General features: G+C 49.4%; 1 protein-coding gene across 2 annotated transcripts; it reads right to left on the bottom strand.

Moving 5' to 3' along the window:
- Nucleotides 1–12,136: 12,136 nt before the first annotated feature.
- ASL (argininosuccinate lyase) lies at nucleotides 12,137–21,535 on the bottom strand. Of its 2 annotated transcripts, XM_006201345.4 has the most exons (17): nucleotides 21,438–21,535; nucleotides 21,220–21,274; nucleotides 17,919–18,113; nucleotides 17,518–17,601; nucleotides 17,215–17,271; nucleotides 16,978–17,075; nucleotides 15,678–15,755; nucleotides 15,517–15,594; nucleotides 15,052–15,104; nucleotides 14,655–14,717; nucleotides 14,356–14,470; nucleotides 14,125–14,209; nucleotides 13,953–14,012; nucleotides 13,615–13,698; nucleotides 12,714–12,794; nucleotides 12,439–12,545; nucleotides 12,137–12,338 (listed from the first exon to the last, which is right to left on the bottom strand). In XM_006201345.4, the coding sequence occupies exons 2-17, from the start codon at nucleotides 21,229–21,231 to the stop codon at nucleotides 12,194–12,196; spliced, it is 1,395 nt and encodes a 464-aa protein (XP_006201407.2). In that variant the 5' UTR covers nucleotides 21,232–21,274; nucleotides 21,438–21,535; the 3' UTR covers nucleotides 12,137–12,193. The 2 variants fall into 2 exon arrangements, with proteins under 2 accessions (XP_006201407.2, XP_072799145.1); XM_072943044.1 differs by lacking the exon at nucleotides 21,438–21,535 and having other exon boundaries at nucleotides 21,220–21,431.

The following is a 21,535-nucleotide window of genomic DNA, read 5'->3' on the forward strand; positions in this document are numbered from 1 at the left end:
TTCAGATGTATCATTTGATGAATTTTGACAGATATCAGAAGCTGGCCCTGGCACCGGTTATGTGCCTACTGACGTGGCAAATGTGTTCTTTTCGACCTCCAGCCACAAACCAGGATGAAACGCAGGTCATAATTACGGGAGAAAGATGATCAGAGACATTCAGGGCTATGCTGACTCCCCTGTACTCTGTCAGGAAACAGGCTACAAAGAGCAGAAGTCCTGCAGAACATCACGTTGGTCCGTTATATTAATGAAACCTGCTCACTGGGCCTGGTGAGCAGGAAGGAGCAAGCACCGCAATGCCCTAGCACGGTATGTGCATGCCAGAGTGAGAAACAAACCCCCCCGAGATTCAGGGCCTGCCACGTTAGTGAAATTTCCAGAGGCGTGATGGTCTGGCCATGCCAGTATCTTCCCTCTAAGGTAAAGGGCAAGTTATTACACCTCGTTCTTCCTACCACCAAGAAAAAGACATGGCATTTGGCAGGCCTCTTTAGAATCTGGAATCCGCCTATTTTCCGTCTGAAAACTCTGCTGCTTCCACTCCGGAGGGACCAGTATTTGGAAGTGACAGTCATTGATACCTACTCCAGATATGGCTGTGCGTCCCTGCCTACAGTGCCTCTATCAGCATCACTAGCGGAGGGCCTACTGAATCTGATTTACCAAAATAAGCTCTGGCATTGTATCACCCCAGATCAGAGGACCCATTTTATGGTGAAAGCGGTGTAACAATGGGCACATGGCCACAGAATCCATGGGCCCCCTCCACATTTGGCATCAGCCAGAAATGCGGAGCATGTTAAGAAGATGGAGTGGCCGTGAAAGGTTCAGCAAAGGCACCAGTTTGGGGACAATGCTCTGCAGATTTGGGGTGCTGTCCTCCAGGATGTGCAATGTGCTGACATCCGGTGTTCCCCAGTAGCTGGATCACACAGTCCGGAATCAAAGGGAATAGAAATAGAAATATAAACAGGCCCCCTCAGCATCTCTTCCAGAGACCCATCTTTAGAGTTTGTGTTTCCCATCTTCATAACATTAGAGTTTGATGGATATAGAGGTCCTGGTTCCCAGGATCAGGAGAAGGGGAATGCTTCCACCAGAGGATAAGTGAACACATGAAGGAGTCAGTGACACTGTTTGAGAGACCCCAAACCATAATTATCCAGCTAAAGCACTTTCAAATTCCTGACCAGCAGAAACCATGACATGATAAATGCTTTTTGTTTTAGGCTACCAGATTTGAGGGTAATTGGTTATGTAGCAATAGAGCGCTAATACAGTCTGCAAGTTTGTATCTCCAGCCATGTCCACTCCACAGATCTCAAATTCATATATCGAAGTACTGACATAGGCAATAACATGGAGAATCTCAAAAACATTACACAGCATGAAAGAAACTAGACACAAAAGAGCATCCTGTATCATTCTTTTTATGTGAAACTCTAGAAAAGGCAAATCTAACCTGTGGTGACAATGCAGACCAATGGTTGGGTGAGGGCCAGTACGCATGGGTTCTCTTACTCCCAGCTACCCCATGGAAGCTGAAGAAAAGCACCCAGCCACCAGCGCCTCCCCAGACCCAGCGCGGGCCCACGCCTCTCCCCTTTCACCGCTTCTGCGTGAGTCTGGTTCACAAAGAGGTCTTGCTTGTTTTTATCTTGACCAGCTCCCTTTTGGGTCTTTTCTCTTTTTGTGTTTTATTCATCATTATTACGTCTGAAGCATGGAGTCATGATGCTCTTTGTAAGTCTGTCTTCAGTGACTTTTCTATGCACCTGCCCCTTTCCTAAGCTCCCTTCTACTAGGATCCCTGCTCCTCGGCCCCAGAAATACCCCCCAGTCTTGTCTTAAGGCTGCTTTGTTCTTAGTTCTTTCTCCTGTTCTCCAGGTCATTTTTCTAAGCTTGGCTGGGATGCCAGCTCTTTTGTTTCTTCACTGGGACAAAAATTCCTCCTGGGATAGCAGCTGTCACGACATTTGCAGTGAGGCCCTGAGCTGGAGTCCTGGCTGCCTGGCCTGAGCCAGTCTGTAACTCTCTGGCAACTGATCCTCCTTTCATAACCATAGTGATGTGGACTTCACCCCGTAAGTGAGAGCTTACGGAGTGCCACTTAGGTAAAGGTGACCTGGGGCCTGTGGGGGTGCCCACTGGGTTCCTACCGCCTGAAGGCAATAGTCACAGCAGACCCCGTGAGCAGGCACTCTGCTCCAAAACACTGCAACATGCAGTTATTCTTTCTCTGCTACAGATGAGGAAATTGAGGCTGAATTGAGAGAGGGGGAAATGACTTGCTCAAGGAAACACATCCAATTACTACATTACTGTCATTGATGGCACATTCCTCTCCTTCCCCCAAATTACCCTGCATCCAAAGGACTTTCAAAAGTCTAGGACAGAAAATAACAGAAGACATTCCTCCTGGTGGTGGGGTGCATCAATGCACAGTGTGCCTGCAAAGACGTGAGGGTCACAGCCTGGAGCATAACAAGCAAGTCACAGGACACTCAGCTGATCAGGAGCAGAAGTGTGAGACTTCCCATTTTTTTCCCCAATAGGTAAGTCTCATTGCATTTTAAAGATATCACGAATAGATCTTGGGAATCATTTGGCATCCTCTTGTTTCCATAGCTAGACGGCGCAGAGCTTATTCATCAGCCTGCTGATTGGTTCCTTTTTCAGAGACACAAACAACATCCAGAATTTTTCTGATACCCCTGTTTTTAACTGTGGCTTGCTGAATCAAAGCAGCTGAAGTTGATACAAGTTCAATGCAAGTCACTTTCTGGGCTTGAAATTCTGAATGAGCAATGCCTGGCCTCATATGAGCCCTGCAGATTATTCATCCAAGAAATTTCAGATTTCAACAGGAGACCTGCTCTCCTGAACGCAGACGTGCATGAGGAAGTGAGCAAACACAGACATACTCTTGTGCTGGAAGCCCAGTGGAACACCCTTGATCACGTGCTGTTTGGCAACAGACTGTGTTTCCTGGAATCAGTTCCTTTCTCTTCTCCACTGTTTGTCAACCCAGAGCCCTTTCCTTTGTTTCCAAGAAACCTGAGTTCTATACTGATGAAGACTGTCTGCAGGGTGCCTCCAGGGGCCTGTGTGTCCCTCCAGAGTGATGTCAACATTTTCTGGAATGTTGACAGTCTGGTTGCTGAAAATGTCTCCATTCTCACAGTGGTTTCAGCAAAGAGAGCATTTAAGGTTTTTTTTTAATCTTTTTTTAATTCTTTTTTTTTTTTGGTGGGGGGAGGTTATTAGGTTTATTTATTTTTTTGTTTTTTTAATGGAGATATTAGTGATTGAACCCAGGTCCTCATGCATGCTAAGCATACACTCTACCACTTAAACTACACCCTCCCTGCTAAGGTTTATTTTTCAAACAGTTTTATTGAGATATAATTCACATATCACATAATTCATCTATTTAAAATACAATTTAGTGGGTTTTAGTCTATTAATGAATATCTATGACCATCATTATGTCGACTGAAATAAAATCACACGTGAGGGTTGTGGGTTGTTTTATCTGGGACAAAATGAGGACTCTAGGCTGGGAGATAGCATCCCAGAGAGCTCTGAGAAACTGTTCCAAAGAGGCAGGGGAAAAACTCAGTATCAAATATGATTTCACTGGAGGGGGTACGTGCAGTCAAGCACACAGTTAGGCAGAGGCTGCTGCTAGTCACAAGGAGCAAATGTCACCCATAATGATTTTAGTGCTTTTCTAGATATGAGGAGACGCAAGAATTGGGGTCATAAAATCTTCTCCTGAAAATATATAACTATCTGAAGGCCTGTTCAGCCAGTTTTCCCAGAGCAGAGTGCTTCATTCTTGACCACCGTGAACTTCTTTCAGGAGGCTGGTGATTTAATCCAAGCAGAATTAGACGGCAGGTGCCAATGTGATCCAATCCTTGTAGAGGCAGATGGCAAGTGCCAATTTTTAGTTAGCAATTACAATCAATTTAAAACATTTTCATCACCTCAAAAAGAAACTCTGGAGGGAAGGTACATCAGTGGTAGAGCTCATGCTTAGCATACACAAGGTCCTGGGTTCAATCCCCAGTACCACCACTAAAAAGAAATAAAAACCTGATTCCCTTACCCTCCCGCCTGAAAAAAAAAAAAAAGAAACTCTGTGCCCTTCAGTTATCTCTCCTTCTGTCACTCCCGCCTAGCCCTGAGCAACCACTAATCTATTTTTTGTCTCCGTAATTTGGCTATTCTGGATGTGTTATGTAAATTATGTACCATGTTGTCTTTTGCCTTTTTTTTTTTTTTTGAGTAAAGGTAGATTTATTTAGAGAGATACATACTGCATAGAGTGTAAGGCAAAAGAAAGGCAAGGAAAGAGTTGTGGAACTTGGGTGCTCAGGTTAAAGTAAAAGTAGGTACACACTCCACAGACAGAGGGCAGGCCGTCTCTGAAGGGGAGGGAGCGAAAAGGGGCCGTCTTTTGCCTCTTAATGTTTTAAAATTGAATGTATTTTCACTGTGCTTCTGCTTTGTACTAGAATTAATCAGAATCAGTGTTTTTAGCTCTGTGATTTTTTTTTTTTTAGCTCTGTGATTTTATACATGTTTTTCAAAATTAGCCGAACGTTACAGCAAATCCTCCCTTCCCTGAAGAAAAGCCCAGAGATGCTTTTCCTTCAAGAGGTTGCTCCAGGGTAAACAAAATGGAGAAGAAATAACAATGCAGGGAACTCAGGACATTTTGAATTTTTATTGAGGTTCTCACCATTCCAAGCCCCTGATCTCCAGGCTCTGCTTGCTCTGGATTCTGAGCCTACCTTTGAGGTGCAAAAGATTGGGCGATGGGTCAGGACTGCCTCTCCTCCCCCATGTCCAGACTGCAGAGCTGCCCTGCCCAAGGGAGAATGGCTGAGGACACCCCAGAGATGGACGTTCAGAGAGCTAAGAGTGGAGAAGAGATGAAAGTCCCATTGCCTGGAGGAGAGAGCATCGTTAGAGCAAGGGCTGAAGATGAGGCAATTGCTAGCACATGCCCAGCAGCTCTCAAGCCTGCCTATGGGAGCCACAGGATACTTGGGGAGAGAGGTGTTCTTCAAGGTCAGCCACAGGACAGGCATCTGCTAAGGTCGTACAAGGAAGCTCTGCTTGGGTCCTAACCCTCAGGAGGGAGCTCATCAAACTGACCCTTCCTCTGACTTCACCTTTAGGGAAGATCAGCCAAGTCTCTGCTCCCACAATAGTCCCTTTTCCCAGCAAAAATGACAATCCTTTCTCGAATACTGGGCAGGAATCATACAACGTTAGGACCAGATGTGAAAGTGAGTGCCTGTTGCAGTGCAAACTGGTGGATTTAAGTAGATGCTCTAAGGAGGAGGATGGCTCTGGAAACCTCAAAATCCACATTCTACTAGGACAATCTCAAGTGAGCTGGGGTTGAAAAAGAAATTGTTGGAATTGTTCTGTTTGGAGCTGGAGAAGAGGGAAGACAGAAACAAAGGTCCAGTGCCAAAGGGAGATCTGGCTTGTAGCTTACTAAGAGGGCAAGAGGGGAAAACACACACATACAAAGATAAAATGGTAACAAGCAGATTCAGAACTGAGGATACAGAGGGCCAACTGTAAAGTTATTTTTGACTGTTCAGAGGGTTAGTGTTTGTTCAAGGTTCAACTATATTTGCTCTGGGTAGAACTTCAGTACAGTGTTGAATAGCATCAGTAAAAGGAGGCATCCTAGTCTTATTCCAAATTTTAAGGGGAAAGCTCTCAGTCTTTCAATATGATGTTAACTGTGGGTTTTTCATAAATATCCTTTATCATGTTGAGAAACTTTCCCTTTATTCCTACTTTTCTGAGAGTTTTTAATTATAAAAGAGTGTTGGACTCTGTGAAATGCCTCTTCTATACCAGTTGAGATAATCATGTGGTTTTATTTCCTTCATTCTACTAATGTGATGTATTACATTGATTGATTTTCTTATTCTTGTGTTGAATCACCCTTGAATTCCTGGGATAAATCTCACTTGACTGTGGTGAATAATTCTTTTAATGTGTTATTGGATTCATTGTGCTAATATCTCATCAAGGATTTTTGCATCTATATTCATAAGAGAAGTTGGTCTGTAATCTTATTTTCTTGTGATGTCTTTATCTGGCTTTGGCATTAGGGTAATGCTGGCCTCATAGGATGAATTAGGAAGTGCTCCTTCCTCTTCAGTTTTTTTGGAAGAGTTTGAGAATGATTCGTGTTAATTCTTTAAACATTTGGTAAAATTCATCTGTGAAGCCATGTGGTCCAGGACTTTCCTTTGTTGGGAAGTTTTTGACTACTGATTCAATCTCTTTACCTGTTATAAATCTGTTGAGATTTTCTATTTCTTCTTGAATCAGTTTAGGTAATTTGTGTATTTCAAGGGATTTGTCCATTTCTTCTAGGTTATTTAATTTGTTGGTATGTAACTGTTCAGGGTATTCTCTTATAATCCTTTTTTATCTTAATGATCTCGGTAATAATGTCCCCATTTTCACTTCTGATTTTAGTGATTTACGTCTTTTTCTTTTTCCCTTATAAGTCTATGCTGTGCTCTGAATGTTTGGGTCCACTCAAAATTTGTGTGCTAAATCCTAATGCTAAATGTGATGGTATTAGGAGGTGGGGCCTTTGGGAAGTGATTAGGTCATAGGATCAAAGCCCTTATAAAAGAGGCTTCAGAGAGATTCCTGTCCCCTTACGCATGCGATGATATAATGAGAAGTCTGCAACCTAGAAGGGGCCCCTCATCTGATTATGGTGACACCTTGATCTTGGACTTCTAGTCTCTAGAACTGTAAGAAATAAATCTCTGTTGTTTAAAGCCACTTGTATTTTATTATAGCAGCTTGAACAGACTGAGATGGTCTAGCTAAAACTTTGTCAATATTGTTGATCTTTTCAAGGGACCAACCTTGTTTCATTGATTTTTTTTCTCTTCAAATATTTGTTTGGGGAGACACAGTTTAACCCATAACAGTGATTGTATTTGGAAACACAGTCTTTGTAGATGTAATAGTTAAAATGAAGTCATGATGGATTAGTATGGTGTCCTTATACCTTCCTACCAGCAGAGCGCAAGGGCTCCAGTTTCTCCACATCCTTGCCAACACTAGCTATTTTCTATTCTTTGATAGTAGCCCTCCTACTTAGTGTGAGGTAGTATCTCATTGTAGTTTTGATTTGCATTTCCCTGTTGATTAGTGATATTGAATCTCTTTTCATGTGCTTATTGGCCATCTGTATATCTTCTTTGTAGAAATGCCTATTCAAGTCCTTTGCTCATTTTTAATCATGTTGTTTTGGTTTTTTTTTTAATATGTTTGATTTATAGGAGTTCTTTATATACTCTGGATATTAATTTCTAAACAGATATATAATTTGCAAATATTTTCTCTCTTTCTATGGGTTGCATTTTTACTCTGTTGCTATGTCTTTTGATGCACAAAATTCTTAATTTTTCATGAAGCCCAATCTGTTTTTTCTTTTGTTGTCTGTGCCTTTGCTGTCATTTCCAAGAAATCACTGCCAAATTCAAAGTCATGCAGCTTTTCCCCTGTGTTTTCTTCTAAGAGTTTTATAGTTTTAGATCTTACATTTAGGTCATGAATCCATTGTAGTTCATTTTTGTATAGGGTGTTAGTTAAGAGTCCAACTTCATTTTTTTGCATATGGGGATACAGTTTTCCCAGCACCATTTGTAGAAGAGTGTCTTTCCCCTATGGAATGGCCTTGACACCCTTGTTAAAAATCACTGTACTATATTAGAAAATGCTTATTTCTGGACTCTATTCCATTTCTCTAGATGCCTGTCTTTATGCCAGTCATCTTTCAACACACTGTTTTGATTACAGTAGGTTTATAGTAAGTTTTGATATCAGAAGGTTTGAGACCTCCAGCTTTGTTCATATTTTTCAGAATTGTTTGGCTATTCAGTGTCCCTTGGGACTCCATTATGAATTTTATGATGGGATTTTCTATTTCTGTTAAAAATATCACTGGGATTTTGATAGGCATTGAATTAAACCTATAGATCATGTAGGGTCCGTGAACATGGATGTCTTTACATTTATTTATGTCTTCTTTAATTTCTTTCAGCAATGTTTGATAGTTTTTACGGTATAAGTTTTTCACCTCTTTGGTTAACTCCTAAATGTCTTATTCTCTTTGATGCTATTGTAAGTGGAATTATTTTCATAATTTCCTTTCTGGATTGTTCATTGTTAGTGTATGGAAATGCAGCTGATTCTTGTGGGTTGCTTTGTACCTAGCTACTTTGCTGAATTTGTTTATTAGGTGTAACAGGTTTTTGTGTGAGTGTATGTGGAATCTTTAGGGTTTTCTACATATAAGATCATAATGTGTGTAAACAGAGATACTTTTATTTCTCCTTTTCCAATTTGGATGCCTTTTCTTTTTCCTGTCTGATTGCTCTGGTTAGGACTTCCAGTACTATGTTAAATAAGATTGGCAAGAGTGGGCATCCTTATCTTGTTCATGATCTCACAGGAAAAACTTTCCATCTTTCACCATTGAGTGTGATATTTGCTGTAGATTTTTTATATGTGGCTTGTATTATGCTGAGTTAGTTTCCTTCTGTTCCTAGTTTGTTGAGTATTTTTATCATGAAAAGATGTTGAATTTTTGCAGATGCTTTTTATGCATCAATTGGTATTTATGTGGTTTTCTTTCCCCTTCATTCTGTTATTGTAGTATGTTACATTGATTGATTTTTGTATGTTGAACCATTCTTGCATTCTAGGGGAAGTCCCACTTGGTCATGCTATGTAATCCTTTTAATGTTATTATTTTTAAAATTGTGGCATATTGTGCTTTATTTTTTTTAAAAGAAAAGTTTTCTTGAAGTAATGGTCAACAGTGTCAGGAATCTCAGAAAAGTCAAGTAGGGGAAGGGCTGAAGAGGATTTCATTATTAAGAGGTTTTTTGTTAAACTTGTATTTTAATGTTCTTAGCAGCACTATTCACAATAGTGAAAAATGTAAACAATTCAAATTTCCATCAACTGATGAATGTGGTATGTCCATGCAATGGAGTATTATTCAGCCATAAAGAGGAATGAAGTTCTGATACATGCTACAACATGGATAAATAAAGTGAAAGAAGCCAGGCACAGAGGGCCACATATGATGTGATTCCACTTATTTGCAAGTCAAACAGATAAGTCTACAGAGACAGGAAGTAGATTCATAGTTCCCAGGGATTTAGGGGAGATCTTTGGATCAGGCTGAGAGCTTGAAGAAGATATGAAAGCTTTGGATTAGCTGCTCAGGGGAAAGCTAAGCAAGAATAACTGAAAAACTAAATGTTTGCTGAGCTTATAAGCCCAACCTTGTACATTCAGATGGCCGCAGGAGCTGGTAAGAGACTGGGGTAACTGAGAACAAGTTGATGATTTTGCAGAATTACCACAGGTAATGTGGTTGCTGCTGGGAGCCAGAGTAGGCTGCAAGGACCATGAAGTTCCCAAGAATGGAAACAGGGTGAATCACACAAACTCTAAGTTGACTAGTGAGCCTTAGCACAGCATCTGACACATGTACAAAATACTTTTTTGTTAAAAACAAAAGAATAATCAATTAATTTTTTGGAGGGGCATCAGCTTTATTGAGGTATAATTTACATACCATACAATTCACTTGTATTGGTCAGCTGATTTTTGACAAGGATGCCCAAACAATTCAATTGGATACAAACAGTCTTCTCAACAAATGGTGATGAGACAAATGGATTTCCACATGGAAAAGAAATGAAGTTGGGCCCCTTCTTCACACTACATACAAAAATTAACTCACATCCTAGTGGGAATGAAGTAATGTCCCATTTTGGTTTTGGTCTGCATTTCCTGATTAATGATATTGAATATATTTTCATGTGTTGTATATATTCTTTGGAGAAATGTCTATTCAGATATTTTACCCATTTTTAATTGGGTTGTCTTTTTATGATTGAGTTATGCGTTCTTTTTATATTCTGGATACTAGATCCTTATCAGGTATATGATTTACAAATATCCATTCTGTGGATGTCTTTTTTACTTTGAAGTACAAAGTTTCTTATGGGCTTCTTTTTGGGGTGATAATCGCACAACTCTGTGAACACACTAAAAACTGTTAAGCTGAACACTTGAAAAGGTTGTGTTTCATGACATGTGAATTATGGCTCAATAAAGCTGTTGTAGAAAATAAAGGAATGAATGAATAAAAAGAATGGATAATATGCACTTAGAAAATAAATTGGTAGACACTGGGACCCCCGTATAGTTTCACCTAAATACAAATTCTATAAAACTTAACTTCATTCCCTTTTTTGATAAACTGATCTTTTATCCAAAACTTTTATCAAAACTCTTGATAACATCCTTGGTCCCTTTTAGTCCTGGGTGAAGGAGTGCTCTAACAGAGGCTATCTGGATTTCAGCAAGTTATTTGAAAAAGCCTTTTGTGACCTGCTTTTGGAAAAATGTAGGATGGATGACAGCATTAATGAGTATAATCTTAACTGACTGAGTGAACATGTCCCCAAAATACCAATTAAAGGTAAGCTAGGAGAGGTTTCAGATCATATGCCATAGGGCATCAGGCACAACCCCCCTTCATTTCTGAGACTAGATATTTAGGCATTCTCTGGATCAGCACTTTTTTTTTAGTCCTACAGTTTTGTTTCTGTTTGACCCCCCTGTTTTTTTTTAAACTTATGTTTTCTTTTTTATTGAAGCAGGATTGATTTATAATATTGTGTTAGTTTCAGATGTACAGCAAAGTGATTTAGTTATATACATATGTATTTTTTCAGATTCTTTACTGTTACAAGATATTACAAGATGTTTAAGATAGTCCCCTGTGCTAGACAGTAAGTCCTCGATGTTTATCGATAGATCAGCATTTCTAACTCTAAATGCACACAAGAGATGCCCGGGGAGTTTGTTAAAATGCAGATTCTGAATCAGTAGGTCAGGGCAGGACCCAGTTGAGGCAGATGTTGCTGGTCTGCAGCAACTTTGTGTAACAAGGTTCTCAAGATCAGTGATTCGCAAATCCTGAGCCCACATCAGGATCACCTGAAGGGTTTGTGAAAACAGATTGCTGGGCCCCATCGGGAATCTGATTTAGTAGGTCTTGGTGGGGACTAAAAATTTGCTTTTCAACAAGTTTGAAGACGATGATGATAGTGGTCAGGAACCACACTTTGAGAATCACTACTCTAGAAGATTCCACCTGTGACCCATCGCTTTGACCCTTTTGGGAATTTGGTGTAGTATCCCCGCTGCTGGAGTTTTGGTTCTTTAGTTTACAGTCTTAATCACTTAGGAGGTGTTGTTCATACTTCCTTGTGTTTGGCTTGTTTATCTTTGTCGTTAAGAAATGTCTGAAATTTGTCTTATTATCAGGATTTTGGTGAGATTTGTGTACAAGAGTTCTCTGTATCTCTGCTGGCTCTGGGGGTTCACTGTTACTGAGCACTTACCACATGCCAGGCCCGGCCTCAGGCTCTTTGCAGACTCGGTGTGAGGGTCCCTCCCTCGACTGCACATGGGCAGGCCCCTCTGCACCACCCCCATCAGTGGCCCTCGCCTCAGGGTTAGTGCCTGAGAATTTGTCTGTACATTACTCTCCAGGGGAGAGGAAACGTCTCCTTTACCTCTGTATGAAGCTCACCTAGTGCCTGGCATCACACACTAGCCACCCGGGTGACTGACTTTACCACCAAATGTACCGCTCCCCTCAGAGGGTACAGGACACCTGCTAATAGTGCCTGATGGTCCAGGGAAGGGTGGATTAAGTGAGGGGAGGATGTGAGCAGGGGAGCCTGGGAAGGAGCCTGGAAAGAAGGGGGATGGACAGGGGCTGACTGGGTTAACCAAGCCCATCCTGTCCCACCAGGGCTCCCAAGATGCCCCTGACGAAGGAGATCACTGCGATGCCCCGCGGCGGAGGGGTGGGGCCTGCGCAGGGCAGGGGCTCTGATGAGAGCCCCTCCTCCCTTCCCTACCGTGACTCTCGCTCTGCCAGCCCAGTTCCTCCCCTTCCTTGATGACCCCCACCGCCTGCTTAACAGATCCCCGAAAGCCCGCCGCCGCTGAGGGAGGCAGGCTGAGGGGAAACACGCAGAGCCTCGTCTCGGGCCCACTTTATTTGGGGGCGGGGCGGGGAGGACTCTAGGCCTGCTGTGCCCGTAGGAGCGCTCGCACTTGGCCGATCTGCCAGTCGACGCTGGAGCGCGCGGTGCCCCCCAGGGCGGTGTACTGCTCCACGCTGTGTCCGTAGTCCCACACGTGGCTCACGTCGCCCGAGAACAGGGGGCTGGGGGAAAGGAGGAGGTGGGCTGGGGCAGCTGGGCCATCGTGGCCTCGGGGGCTGGGGCTTGCCTCCTGGGAGGCCGAAGGAGGAGAGGGGGCCACACCTGATGGTCTGGAGCTCCTGCAGCGACAGCTGGTTGAGGGCGACCCCCTTGGTCTCCGCCATGAACACAGCTTTCCCGGAGGCCTCATGGGCCTGGCGGAATGGCATCTGGGGACGTCGGGGTGGAGGGCGGTGCTGACGCAGGCTTCCTCAGCTCTCTGTTCCATGAGGAGCACCCACACCCTCCCTGACCACCCCAATCCCCACATCCACCCCCATCCCCGGCCTGGGGAACATTGCTCCCCCCCCCCTCCACCCTGGCTGCCCTACACTTACCCCTTTGCGGACTAGGTAGTAGGCAAGGTCAGTGGCCAGCATGTCAGGACTAAGGGCCTGGGCCATGTTCTCACGGTGAATCTGGGGGCGCAGGCCAAGCGAGCAGTGAATCCTGGGGACCCGTGGTCCCGGAGCTGCCAGCCCAAGGCCTACCCCTCAGCCAGGATGTCCCCTGCCTCAGGCAGACACTCTTACCCACCCTGTTCTGCACTTTCTGCTCCAGTCACCTTTTCATAATTATTGATACTGATCAGGTGTGCTACTGGGTTGTCTTGGCATTTTCAAAGTGTCCTTATCTTTAGCATGCATCAGAATCACCTGGAGGATTTATTACAAATACAGATCACTGTGGCCTAACCCAGGGCCTCTGATTCCCGCAGGTCTGGAGTGGGGCCTGGGAGTTCTCAGGTGATGCTGATGCTGCTGATCCCGGGACCACACTTTGAGAACCACTGCTTTAGAGACACATCCTGAACTATTTAGGAATGCAATGCTATGATGAGGGGGCTTTGTGTAAAAATAATGGAGTAGGAGTAGGGGGCATAATGGGTATAGATGGCTGACAACCCAACAATGGCCATAAGTTGACTGTTTTGAAGCTGGGTGTTGGGACAGAGGGGTTCGTTACACACTCAGCTGTCGTCTACTGAAAGTTCACATCATAAATGGTTAAAAAGAAATCTGGTTGGGCCAGTTGATGGGGCCCCTTGGGTCTAACCCACTGGCATTCTACTGCGGCAGCTTCAGTTGGTGTTTTCACTGTTCCCACAGCATGAATGAGCATAGATTCTGTCCCCCTGCCTCAGGGTCTCTGGACCACCCTCACTTGCTTCCTCTTAAGATCACCCTCCTGGCTTGCCCACCCCTGGGTTTAGGAGCCCAGAGAAGAGGCGTGTCTTGCCTGCAGCGTAGAGATGACGCCAGTGGCCACCTGGAGGACGGCGCTCATGGTGTCTGACACTTCAAACACGGCTTCCTTGTCCTCCTGGGAGGCACGTGGCAGGAGGTAAGCGCCCAGCAGCCCAGTCCCCACTGAGGCCTCCCCACTGCCTCCCACCGGGAACACTCACACCTCCTACACCTCATACAGAGGGAGCTCTCAGGGTGGCCGAGGGCTGGGTGCACAGGATGGGAGGTGGGAATTCTGTGGGACCCCAGCCTGGATGTGCCAGGTCCCCGAGAACTGGTATGTGGTGTATGTGCTGGTGGGCCCCTCCCACACAGTCCCTAGACTCGCACCTGTAAGTCCTTGTTGTAGGTGCTTGGAAGCCCCTTGAGTGTCATCAGGAGCCCAGCACACTGCAGGGAGAGTGAGGATCAGGAGGCTGGATCTCGGGGCCTTCCTGGAAGTTCCCTCAGGACCGTCTGGGTCAGCGCAGGGGCCTTGCCTCACCTCCCTGCCCTTGCTCACCCGCCCAAACACTCGCCCCGCCTTGCTCCGGATCAGCTCCAGGCTGTCTGGGTTTTTCTTCTGGGGCATCAGGCTGCTTCCGGTGCTGGAGACAGAGATGCTGCAACTGAAGGGGCTCCCCTGCCCCTGGGCTGGTCGGCTGAGTGGGTCTGCCCCAGGTTGGGGTGGGGAGGAAGGAAGCCATGCTGGTGGGCACAGAGCTGGTGGGTGTAGGGCAGGGCGCAGCCTTACCTATAGGCATCTGAGAGCTGCACAAAGTTGAATTCCTTGGTGCCGTAGAGGATGAGATCCTCAGCCATTCTGCTGAGGTGGGTCATGCACAGCGAAGCCCAGAACAGGAACTCAGCTTGTGGGAGGAAAGGGAGGTCACCAGGCAGGCCTCTCTTGCCCCTCACCCAGCCTGGAGAAGCTCCAGGTGGGTCATACAGGGGGTTGAGGGGGAGGAAGCTGGAAAGGAGCCAAAGCTGGGGGACAAAGGTTGCACACAGTGCAGAGCCTGGCCCTGGAGTATGAGTGGCTCCCAGACTCACCCACAAAGTCTCGCTCACTGGTGGCATCCATGCTGTTGAGAGTGATGGACCCAAAGTTCAGCTCTGGACAAGGGGAAAGGGCAAGGCATGAGGGCTGAGCTGGAGGGCAAGGAGGGGCCTTCTCTACCCCAAACCAGGTTTCCCAGCCATGTCCCCCTGGACCCCTGAGGGAGAGGAGGAGTAGGAGGGGCAGGAGGTTGGGGGGTGGTCCCTTGTACAGGTCCCAGGAGGCAGGCGGGAGCCCTGAGCTTCCCAGCACCATGCGCCCCTACCACGGGCCTTCCTTTGCTGCTCTAGCCTCACTGTCCACAGATAATAAGCTGAAATTTCACCCAGGCCCCCACCCTCTCTACATGTGTCTGTGGGACCTGGCGGGTGCTGAGAGTGGGCGCCTTACCTGCTCGGAGCAGCTCCCGGTCCACACCCAGAGGATTGCCTGCAATGGCCCCGCTGCAGAGATGGGGGCTTCTGAGTGATCAGGGCTCTTGGCAGGCCAGCCCCAGCACACACACACTCTTGCACACCCATGCCAAGCTCTGGTCGCCAGGGCTATGGCCTGGTCAGCTTGGGTGCCCGATACTTGTCCCCATGTGGGGGAGATGGCAGGCTGTGAGCAGCTGGCTGGCTCTCTGGAGCCTCCCTGGAGAGCTCTGGCCTGGCTCTGACACATTCATTGTCCCCATCTTGGAGCTGAGGGGCCATGTGTGGTGCCCCTCCCACCCTGGACAGGGAGGCTGATTGCCTGGCTTTCTGTCCCTCTGTCCTTCCTGGCTCCTCCTATTCTGTTGAACCCCAGAGACTATGCCCACTATGTGGCAGCAGCCCCCTACCCCCTACCCTGGAGCACTGGGGCCCCGCTCACCTCCCCAGAGGCAGGACGTTGATCCTCTTCTGCACCTCCAGCAGCCTCTCAGAGTCTCTGGTCAGTGCCACAGCATGGCTGTGGGAAGCCAGGAGGCAGGAGGGTCAGGGCAGCCCCAGCTCCTTCCCTCCATCACAGCTCCTCTGTCACGCCCTGCTCACCTCAGGATCCAGTGGCTCCAGCGGATGGGCTGAGCCCTCTGCAGGTGTGTGTACCCCGGGAAGAGGACGTCCCATTCCCTGTGGGGGGAAGAGTAGGGGCAGGGGCCTGAGGGGCTCAGGAGGTTCAGGTGAGGCCTGCCTGTGACACCTGGGCCCCTACGGGCCTGGGCCCCTCGAGAGGAGAGCAGGGCAGGCCCACCAAGGATCTGCCTGCACAAGGGACCAAGTGACCTCCTGGGAACAAACATGGTGTGAGGGAAGAGTTGGGAAGGGGGAAAGTGTGATACAAGGGATGGGCCAGGACCCTGGGGCCTCTAGGGGGTAAGCGTAGGACCAAGTTGTAGATTATGCCTTCAGCTTGGACCTCTGTACCTTGGCAGCAGATCTGAGCAGCGCTAGGGCAGGGGAGAAGGCGCACGGCAGGTATCACCGGGCCATGAGGGACCGAGCCTGTGAGCACGAGAGAAGCTCTGGAGGAGCCCAGAATAGCTGTGGCACTTTAAGTTGGCAGGGCAGAGGCAGAGGGGCTCTGGGTGATGGTTCTGAGTTTTTTTTTTTTAAATAAACAGCTTTATTGAGATATAATTCACATAGAAATCAACCATTTAAAGCATACACTTAGTGCATAACCATCACCACATCAACTTTAGAACATTTTCATCACCCCAAGAAAGGAACCCAGTACCCAATAGCAGTGCCTCCCTATTTCTACCAACACCACCCGCCTAGGATGACAGTTCTTGGGCCCTTGTTTTCCCCCAGCGGTGAAGTCAGTGAATTGGGTCACAGGGAGCTGGAAAAGGAGAGGGGTCAACCCTGTCTCTGACACCAAATAGGGACTTCTCAGCAGTCACGTCACAGAAGCTGAAGCTTGGGATGAGGCCAGCGGGAGGCAGCCCCCGGCTCTTTGTCAGCCATGCCAGTGAGGATGGGGGATGTAGGGCACCAGCATGGTGAGGAGTGACTCTCCGGCTGCCCTAGGCCAGCCAGCCCCTTTCCTTAGGCCTAAGGGTGTCAGCCTCGTGCCTAAGCTCCTGCCTGTGAGGCCCTGAAGTATGAACTTGCCCTGCTTGCTGAGCTAGGCTGGCTGGGGAGGGGGTGCTGCAGGAAATGCCCCACTCCTGGCTGCTCTGCCTCCCTTGGTCCAGGAGTTCTGGGACCCCCGTACACCCAGAGCCTGGCTCCCCCACCCTCTTCACCCCGGACACCTAGGTCTGGCATTCAGGCTGCCTGTCTCAGGAGTGGAGACCCTGGCCACCCTCTTGCCCCTCTCTGCCATCTGGTGTCCCCGGGGACTCACGCCTCCGCCCGATCCACCATGGTTCTGATGAGCTCCCAGAGGAGGGCAGAGAGCATGGAGCAGTTCTGTCGCATCCACAGCCTGAGGTCTGTGACTACCTGTGGGGAGGAGGAGGTGGCACTCAGGGCACAGATGTGTTGCTTCCCTGCGGAGCCAGGACAGCTGCTGAGCGCTAACTCTGCTGCCTGGGCTCCGCAAAGTTGGGAAGGTGGGGGCAGGAGGAGGGGCTGGCAGCACCTGGTCATTCCGGCTTCGTCCTGTGTGTAGCTTCCCTGCAGTTTCACCGATGAGCTCCTGGGGTAGAGGGAGGCAGGCAGTTGGGGTCACAGCCCAGTGGGCTCAGCTTAGGCAGGGTGCGTTTCCTCCCCAGCTCGTGGCCCGCCCTCCCTGCCCCAGGGTCCTCTGGTGCTGCCCAAGTCTTGGCTATCTCCACTGAGGCCTCCTGTTGAAGTCCCAGTGATGAAGGGAACAATGATGGTGTGGATGCTCACAGTGGCCCAGAGCAAGGCAGAGAGGGGAGGGATTGGGATGGGGTCGCACCTTCAGACGCCGCTCGTTGGCTGTGTGGATGTCCTCGTCGTTGGGGTTTAGTTTGAAGGTACCCTGGGCCCACTCCTCAGCTACCTGCAGCAGATGGCCCACACAGGGGGGCAGGAGTCGGCAGCTGAGTGCTGACTGTGCTCCACAGGAGGGGCCTCTGTGGCCCCCATCCCTGAGGGAGCATCTCAGGCCCGGTGCACCTTTGCTCAGGAGCCATGGGACCGGGCGCCATTAGGGATGAAGAGAGCCAGTCAGCACAATGCATGGTTAAAGGGCACTTCTAGGCGTATAATCACTACAGAGGAAAGGACAGGCTAGGATGACGTCGTGCTTGGGGATTTGGTGAAAGCCTGGGGTGACAGGGAGGGGCCCTCGGGGGGGCCTTGGGGCATGGAGAGTACCTTGTCCAGGCCCTGGAGTATCTGGTCCATCTCGGCCTTGGTGAGGAGCCCCGCCTTCTCCAGGCCCCGGCTGTAGGCCTTGCTGCCCTGCACGTCCATCTCCCATAGGTGCTGGTCATAGGCGATGGACGCGTTGAACTTCTCCATGATGGGGTCCACTGCTCCCACAAACCGGCCACCCCACAGCTTCCCACTCTGGCCAGGAGAGCAGAAGCAATTAATCTCCTCCCGCCTTGAGAACAGTGCTTCTCACAAAGGGCCCCCAGGAGAGTTATCAAGTCTCATGGCATGGGAGCCAGCGGGCAGGGTTATTCTCACTGGAGAGATCAGGAAACTGAGGCTCAGAGAGCATCAGGAACTTGCCCAGACCCACTCAGGGAGTGAACATGGGAATCTGACTGGATACTGGAGTTAGGGTTCTTTCCCACCATGTGGCACAGCTCCAGGGAGATGGTGGCAGGGTACAGGGCACCCCTGAGACCACAGCAGAACTTCTAGGACCTTTCCTGCCACTGACCAAGGTGAGAAGTGGCACTAGAATCCAGAGTGTGAACGCTGGTCCGCGGCACCAGGGGTAATGATGATACCTCTGGCTAACACGTGCTACGTTCTCACCGTGTGCCAGGTGCCCTTCTAATTGCTTGGCATGCACAGACAGCAACCCTCTGAAGTAGCAGTACGATCCTGCTTCAGAGAGAGGGAAACCAAGGCCCGGAGCAGCCCTGAGCCCTGCCCTCGCCCTTGCCTTTGGTGAGAGTGGCAAAGCCAGGACTGCAGCCCTGCAGCCTGAAGTCAGAGCCCGTGCTCTAAACCCCACATTCCACCAGGGCCTCTCTGCTGGCTTTGCTTTTCTGAAGTTGTGCTGCAGGGACAGGCAGGGAGGCACCTGAGGGGCCCCATCAGTCTCAGGTTACCTGCATTTCGGGTGGGGCCTAAGGTCCCAACCCCTACCACTCCTCAGGAGAGCACCCCTTACGCATCCGTTATCATTAGCCATCTGGGAGGTCTCTGACCCTCTGCTCCTCAAGAGCCAAGGGCAGAGGGATGGGACAGAGACACCACTGTTTTGAAAGAGGGCAAAGGTCGGGGCCTGGGACAGATGGGGGAGGGGGCACAGGAGACCTGAGGGGCAGTCTGAGCGCCCAGTGTGCCAAAGACGGGAGGAAAGTGTGCTGGGTGGAGGTGGGCATGTTACTTCACTGGCATCTTTTCTGTGGAGGGGCAGTTTACAGTGGCCACTGGGAGGGTAAGTTCTCCTCTGTCTCCCAGACCTCTGTTAACCAGCTGACTGTGGGAATGTTATATAACCTCTAACCCTCATGGTTGCCCGCCTATAAAATAGGGATAATAATAGTACTGACCGATGGCGTTGTTGTGAGCATCAATTAGATTAAGCTAATTGCATACACAGCACAGTGCCTGGTACTCAGTAAATTCCAGGTATTACTGAGGGAGGGGTCAAGGGCTGCCAGGGTCAGGGTGTGCCTTAGCTCCACTCCTGGTTCTCGTGTGCACCACAGGGACCTCCACCATGCTCTGGCCCTAGGCTCTGAGCTGACCCCTCCATGCCCAGCAGCCTTGGCAGCCGAAGGACTCTGCCCTCCAGATGCAGCCTCTGCCTCTCCTCAGCCTTTTCAGCTGGACCCACCCCTCTCTCCTCTGCTGCCCCACCAAGCCTTGATTGCCAGCAAAACGCCACGTGGGGCCCTGGCCCTGACCACTGGTAACAGAGGGCCAGGGCCAGCCAGTCAGGATGGGGAGCCAGGGCTCCCTTCAGCTAGGACCTCACCTCCCCCAGCAGGCTTCTGGACTCCCTCCACAGGTTGTTAGTAATAACAACTATTTAACAAGCGGGGCTACAGCCAAAACCAATTAGTCCAAACCACAGGATGGCCTAGGGCAAGCAGAGGTCGCCTGGTGCCTTGGTCTCCTGAAGGCAGCTCTCTCCACATTGGAGCCAAGCTCCTACCCCACAGGTAGGTTTAAAAGGACCCCAGGAGGATGTGCCACCACCTGGGCACTGAGGGAGGGGCAAGGTGGTAGGAGAGGGCACTGCTATAAGCCAGGGCACATCTGAGCTGAAAAGATCCCTTTGTGGCAAGGGGACAGGGACACTGGGTTGGGCTGGGCTGAGAGAGCAACAACCAATTTAGATCACACCTGGGAAATACCAGTGTCGTCACTCTTAGTGTCATTAACCACCACTTATTGAGCACCTACAATCGGTTGGCCCTGTGCTAGGCCTTCTTCAGATGCTATTACACCCTCCTATGAGGTGGGCACTGTCACCCCTATTTTACAAATGAGGAAGAGAGGTTTGAGGAGGTGGAGTGACTGCTTCAGAAACCAAGACTGTTTGGCTTCCAAGTCCAGGCCCTGCCACAGGCCCTCCACCATGGCCCAGAAGCTAGCAGAGCAGGCAGTCATAACCCATTTATTCAGATGAACAAACTGTGTCCCAGAGAGGAAGTGACTTGCCAGCTAATGAGGGCCAGAAGGGACAGGAACCCAGACCTCCTGTTTCCCTGGCCCAGGGTTCCCTTCATTGGCATCAAGCAAACAGCCCCTTCAACTTGAAGGGGTCAAAGCAATGACCTCATGATCCAGTACCTTACAAAGGCAGACATTCAGCTATTATCCCCATCTACCAGGAAAATCAACTGAGGCCCAAGGAAAGGAGCCTGTGCCTCGGACTCCTGCCACTCGGAGGTCAGGAGAGAACCCAGGCTCTGAGGGAGAGAGACCAGTGAGACAGGAAGCCACCAGGCACTGGGGCCACAGGGCACATTCCCCTACCTCCTGGCTCTTAACACACACAAAAGTCATATGGACTCTGCCACACAGGGAAAAGTGCAGGTGAGGGGCACAGGGTGGGGCTGACAGGAGGACACAGGGGAAGGAAGGAACGAAGAGGTGAGGGGGCTGAATGAGTGGACAGCACCCTTCCCCGGGGCCTAGAGGACTATCAGGTCGTGGGGGTGGGGGGTCAGGTCAGGGCCACCTTCCCCGGTAGTGTGGGTTGGTGAGTTTGCCACACAGACCGCCTGGGGAGGGGTAGGGAAGGGGGGAAGAGCAGACGGTGATGGGGACACCGGGAAGTCGAAGCAAAGTTTTCTTCCGGGCTCTGGCAGGTGGGCCAGTGGGTACCCACCGCCTGGAGCCAGCGAGGAAAATTACCAGCAGGGCGGCGGGCGGCAGGTCTGGCTCGGGGAGATCGCGTGCTCAGGTCTAGGCCCCCGCTGGCCCCCAGGGCGCCCCTCCCCCTCGTTTGGAGGACCAGCGCCCCCGAGGTCCCACTCACCTCCGATGCCATGTTGGGCGGTTCCTCGTCGTCCGGGTGTCTTGGTCCTCCGGGTCTGGAAGACAGGATGGGACTGACGACCTCCTCGGCCTCCGGGGTGGGACACGGCGCTCGGGGAAATAGGGGGGGCGGGGGTGGACAGCGCCCAGAGGGCGCGTCCCGGTCCTCTGCGTCCTCCGCTCCCTCCTGTCCCGCCCGCCCGGCCGCCGCGCACTCACCACCTCCTGGCAGCGCCGTGAGCCTCTCGCGAGCCACCCAGCTGGGCTTTTCTGGCCCGGAGATCATCGGCAGCCCGGCGCTGTCCCCGCCTCCTGGC

This window comes from Vicugna pacos, chromosome 18 (assembly GCF_048564905.1).
Source record: "Vicugna pacos chromosome 18, VicPac4, whole genome shotgun sequence".
In the NCBI taxonomy this organism is placed as follows: Eukaryota; Metazoa; Chordata; class Mammalia; order Artiodactyla; family Camelidae; genus Vicugna; species Vicugna pacos.

Coding starts and splice junctions, on each gene's coding strand:
- ASL (XM_006201345.4), bottom strand. Junction 14,718..15,051: donor CCGGGAGCTGCTCCGAGCAG/GTAAGGCGCCCA, acceptor CCCCTTGTCCAG/AGCTGAACTTTGGGTCCATC. Junction 12,546..12,713: donor ACTACCTAGTCCGCAAAGGG/GTAAGTGTAGGG, acceptor CGACGTCCCCAG/ATGCCATTCCGCCAGGCCCA.